We start from the raw sequence: 5,485 nt of genomic DNA on the forward strand, positions 1-5,485 counted from the left end.
GCTGGAGCAGCTTCGCCGGGGTCGTCTGCAGAGCTGTGCATCAGAGTGCACAGACTTCCTGCATTTCTGGGTTCGGACCAAATGGCCCTGAGGAAGGTAAAACCTATCCCAATATTTGAGTAGATGTTCTCTATGTCCCATGATCTATCCAAGCCCGTATCAGACAGCAGGTCTCCCTGCATCTACTGGTATAATTGCAGACGTATATAAATGAATCATTTTTTGTTCTAAAATCACACAAATCCCATTGCCAGCAACAGGATATGTAACAGCGACTTCATAACCTATAAAATATTCACTGGTGTGGCCTGGGAGAAGTGCTGCCTCTGCTGGAAGTTGAAGAAATGCCACGCAATCTTCCTGAGAGTAATCTTCTGAGCCTGGGCGAGATATATCAGAGGCACAGGTGCAGACACCAAATAGAAGTAGAATGGACTGCCTGGCCCAAGCCTTCCTTACCAGGCAGGATACAAATCCTAGCAAGTGACTTTCCCCCACAGGTAAGCATGCCCTCAATAACTTATAAAAAAAGAAAAGGGAAGAAGGTTTTCGCTGCCTTTTTAAGCGAGAATGACTCTTCCTTTCCCCTGCACATCCCTCAGGCAGTAAAATAATTTACAGTGTGTTTCAATCAGATATTGGAACCAGCGCTTGCTTAAATCGTCTGGGCTTCGCTGGCATTTTAAATATGCGGTGGTTTAGCACCGTTCCCTGGCTGGGAAGGTGTGAGTCCCACCTCCTGCATCTCCAGGTCCATCCCTGGCAGCAGTGTGGTCCCTTGCCCCTGGTTAGATGGTGTCACCTGACCAGGTTGATCCTTGACTGCTCTTGTTTTCTGTGGTGCGAATCCTCTGTAGCTGACACAGGTTGTTGTCAGAATAACATTCCTGTTGGGTGGGTTGAATGAGAAGCGGCCACAACTACAACAGATGCTGAACCAGAGACATCAAGTTTTCATGTTTATTCCTGTTGCTAGAGCTGGGAGAGAGAAACTGAATTTGCGTAGGCTGGAATGTAAAGTGGAGAAGCCAAATCAGCGGGTAAAGCTCTGCTCAAGGCTACACAGTCAGTGTAAAGTCACTGAATGTCTTCTCCTTAACAAAGCTCACGATGGAGACCACGATGCAATCCTTGCCGTGAAGAGCAGCTGTCTGGTCTAAAACAAACAAGGTCCTCGCTGTCTTTTCTCTTGACAGCTGGGGGACCTTCCTTTTCCGTTTTGTAATCCGGGGGACATGATTGTGCTTAGGTTAAAACATCCATTAAACGTTAATATAAAGCCTGTTTTACCTTGAGACTGCTTCCCACAGACGATTGTTTAAGAGAATGAACCGTACTCCTTTTGCGATTTTTCCATATATTTTTCAAAAACTAATACTAGAATTATGAACAATAGGACTAAGTACAGCAAAGTAAATTAAATCAAATTGCTGAAGCCTTGGGCAAGAGCTAATGCAAATGAATTAAACACATATAAGTTCCAAACAGCTACAGAGTGAGTTTCCTTCTGAGCATCGTTACCCTCAAAGGCGCCCCAGACACCAGCACCTTCGCTGGCTGTGAAGTCACTGTCTTGTAAAAACAAAGGATGGAAAAATACACTGTTAACTCTGGCTGCTATCATTTATTGTAGTTTTTATCATCCCTTTCCTTTTCCATTAACGTTATTACCTGCGAAAGTGCAACTCTGAAACGAGCAACCAAAGTTAATTTTCTTTTTCTGTCACTGGGTATCATCTGTTCAGGGATAGATGGAAATTCTGTATTTTAAAGACTCTTTTGACCTTAAAGGCAGGGGAAACTTGCGTTTAGAAGCTAATTTATAAGGCTAAAGTATCTTATAAGTAAATAAACTGGGGGAAGAAGAAAGAGGGGACTGAATACCAATATGTGCTAAAAGTCATCAAAGCAGAGCTGCCTCGGAGAGGCGAACTATGAGTTATCGCTCACTGAGTATGTGATGGCAACAGGAAAACAGAGGAGGACTTTGTTACAAAGCGTGGATGAGGTTTGGATGTTCAAACATTAAATACGCTTGTAAGTAAGGGAAAAAATTATAGCGAAATCATCCGTTAAAGGCTGTTTAACAGATCACACACAGAACTCTCGGCTGTCCCAAAGCTCTCCAGTGCCCTCCACCTCCCCAGGCACTCGGGAGCGATGGAGGGTGGGGGGCCACGAGGGTCAGCTGCGGTTTGAGCATCCTCCTGATGGGATATTGTGTGTTCTGGTGCCTGCTGTGAGGGTAAAGGCCATAGCGCTGAAGAGGTTCTGGGTGTGGAATGGTCACGGCTGACATGGAAAGAAAACCTGGAGAGTTTACTTCTCAGGGTGGGTAAGTGACTGGCCCATGGTCAATATGAGTAAATTGGATTAGTAATTTCTCTGCTATTGTGATTTAGAAGGGATTTGGCAAGCACGAACAGCCATAAGACAGGGTGGTTAGAGGAAAAGCCAGGAGCCTGTGACAGGCGGATCAGGCGAGTCTAGCGAAAGAGCCCTCCGTTAGGAGGAAGCTGAGATCTGGCACGTTTTCTTTCCCAAGAATAACTCTTATCTTTACACCACAATTCCCTGCAAAGCTACTGCCAAGGAAGACTATTAGTGGAGCAGAATAAGGTGGAGAAATTATACCGTGAGGGCAGATGAAGACGCTGTCGGGTTGTGTTGAAAGGGCAAACATCGGGCTGGAGAGAGAGACTAGTGGAATTAGTTATGAATTTATCTTCTTTTGTATTCTTGATTCTGTACTTGGGCACGAGGAAGAGACACGCTGCGATGGAATTTTCTGGTGATGCAAAATTGGGGGATGTTATCAATGGAAAGAAGGCTTAAGGTATTGAGGATTTAGGGTTTGTAGTCTTTTATTTGCAGTTATGTGTGGCTGTGCTGCAGTCCAAGGGCCAGCTGAGATTCCAGCTTCAAAATCATTCAAAGCCACGTGATGTTTCATCTACAAAGAGAAAGGCCAGGCTGGGCTGGGTGGGGTTTTGAGTCAGTACCTTCCATGTCATCTCCATCAGCCATTTGTTGGGCATCTCAGTCAGGGGCTGTTGTCCTCAGAGCTGATACCTGCCATTTCATCGTCCCATGCCGCTGAGCCCTGTATCCCACCTCTGATGCTGTTCTCCGCCTCTCTGCCCCTCTTGCTGCCGGATCGTGGTAGTCCTCTCCCAGTAATTCCTAACGTGGATCAGGATACAAGATGAGTGGTGATTATTGTAACGAGCTACAAACGCGGTATCTGGTTGTCATGAGCACTAAGCAGTGTGGTCTTACTCTGACAATCTCCAACATCTTCCTTAATTTCAAATACTCTGCATTTAACTGGAGATGGTGAGCAGGAGCACACCGTGTGAGTATGGTTCCTGATTCACAGGAGCTGAGGGAATCTGCTTATGGATTTATTTAATTCTGAGGGAATTAAATACTGAGAGTCTGGAGATTATTGGTATCTGTGACAGATGAAGAACCTGGGGACAAGTTGCTCTTGGAGAGACAATGGTAAAAGAGAACTCCTTCTGAAAGCAGCATGGGATGGACTCTGCGAAGATCCTTGCAGAGTTCGTCAGGGATTTTGTACTTGTTCAGATCGTGTCTCTAAGACAGCCCTTTTATTACAGATGCGAAGATTTCACATATCTTACTGGCACAGGAGGTTTCAGGGTTTCTTCCTTCTCATGGGCTGTGAGCTGTATTTTTTAGAGAGTCAGAATGTCTCGTCACTCAGTGCTGCTTTGCATCCAGCTGCAAACCCGTGCATGTTTCCCGTGCGTGTCCCTGATCTAAATAGCTGTGCTGATAAGAGCCGCGTGCCAGCGCTGCTCTGCCCAGGTTGCCCTTCTTCTTCTGCAATGATTAAGTTACCAGAAGGCAAGTGGGAGGGTAAAGTTAGGTTTTTGCGTGCACTGTATGTTGCCTATATTTTATTTATTTTGTATTTTGCTGGAATCAAAAGTGTGTCAGTGTTCGTAGCTGCAAATCTTAATTATTTAAAACGCAGTTTAATTCAAGGTATGGGAAAATGGCCCGTTCTGTGCTTACTGGAATATCGAAACTACCGCCTCAGTGGATAGAAGAGATGAATGAATGATTATGTATTTGTTGAAGCCTGAAGACAGCTGCCAGGATGGGGTGTGGAGGAGTGTCTATGCTGCTTCATCGATCCCTCTTCTACCACTGCAGAGTTAGGTCCCGCTCTGAACACAGAACCGCTGCCTCAACTCTATGCCAGGGTCACTCTTGCCTTGTGCACTTTATCTAAACCGAGTTGAGGCTTTTAGCTCATTTTCTCCCCTTCCCTCTTCCAGAAGGTCTCGTATGTCCGGAGTCTGTGTCTGTGAGGCTTGGGTGGGCTGAGCCTTGTGGCTGCAGGCGCGCGGGACCTCTCGCTGCGGCTCAAGTGGTGACATCGTTGAGGCAGCACAATGTCCTTAGGGGCTCGGCAGAACACGTCAGTAAGCAGAACGTGGTGCTTTGGGTGAGTCCGTTTCTGTCACGAGCTGATGGATGTCTGTCCAGGTTGTGTACTTACCATTACTGAGTTCCCACCTGGTGGATGCTGGGCCATGCCGCGGTGCTCCAGCCTTTCAGCAGTGTCCGCTTGTCTCTGTCTCCCACCCTAATTTGCTTACCAATCCCCTGTTCTCCCTTCCTGTCTCCCGCAGACCCCCCCGCTGTGGAACACACCTTCCTGGAGATTCGGCAGGGCCAAGACCAATCCCCTGTTCTCCCTTCCTGTCTCCCGCAGACCCCCCCGCTGTGGAACCCACCTTCCTGGAGATTCGGCAGGGCCAAGGCCGGAGCATCACCATGAGCTGCCGGGTCCTGAGGGCATATCCCACCCGGGTCCTCACCTACGAGTGGCGCCTGGGCAGCAAGCTGCTGCGCACCGGCCAGTTCGACATGCAGGACTCCACCGAGTACACCGTCAGCAGCCTCTCCCGCGACAGCTACGGCATCTACAACTGCAACATCATCAACGAGGCGGGTGCTGGCCGGTGCAGCTTCCTCGTCACAGGTAGGCTTGGCGGTGTCGTGGTGCGCCGAGATGATGGACTGAGCCTGCTGCAGGCTTGCGGGTCGTTGGGTAATGCTATTCCTGCTTCAACTAATGACTTACCAAAGAGACACGTCCCTCAAAGGAGAGTCATGGCTCAGGGGCACCTGGTGTGGAGTCTGGGGAGGTGGGTAACAACACAGGAGACGTAGCTTGTTTCAGTGGTTTGAGGATAAAGATTTTTATGTGCAAAATGTAAATATCTCCTCTCTGCGGGCATCTGTCTCACGCTTTTGAGAGAGGCCTGAGAGAGCTATCAGGCAGCAAATTTCTTCTATTTGAAGTCTGTGATAAGGCTTGAATTCCTTCTTCTCCTTGGAGCTTGGAGGCTGGGGCAGGTAGACAATAGCCTTAAGCTACCTGAGTACAGAGGAATTGAAATTTGTTCCTTTTCTCAAAAAGCAAAGGACTTTGTGAAGTTAGGAC

The 5,485-nt window shown here is 47.7% G+C and overlaps 1 protein-coding gene across 1 annotated transcript in view; it reads left to right on the forward strand.

Annotated features, from left to right (window-relative positions):
• The window catches only part of MDGA2 (MAM domain containing glycosylphosphatidylinositol anchor 2), a gene marked incomplete at its 3' end in the record, with an annotated part of 126,341 nt that extends 121,321 nt beyond the window's left edge, over window positions 1–5,020 (forward strand). The window contains exon 8 of the mRNA XM_010143676.1: window positions 4,751–5,020. Coding sequence (XP_010141978.1) covers window positions 4,751–5,020 — 270 coding nt within the window. The remainder of the gene's footprint in view (window positions 1–4,750) is intronic.
• Between the last annotated feature and the right edge of the window lie 465 nt (window positions 5,021–5,485).

This window comes from Buceros rhinoceros, unplaced genomic scaffold, assembly GCF_000710305.1.
Source record: "Buceros rhinoceros silvestris isolate BGI_N320 unplaced genomic scaffold, ASM71030v1 scaffold6109, whole genome shotgun sequence".
Classification (NCBI taxonomy): domain Eukaryota; kingdom Metazoa; phylum Chordata; class Aves; order Bucerotiformes; family Bucerotidae; genus Buceros; species Buceros rhinoceros.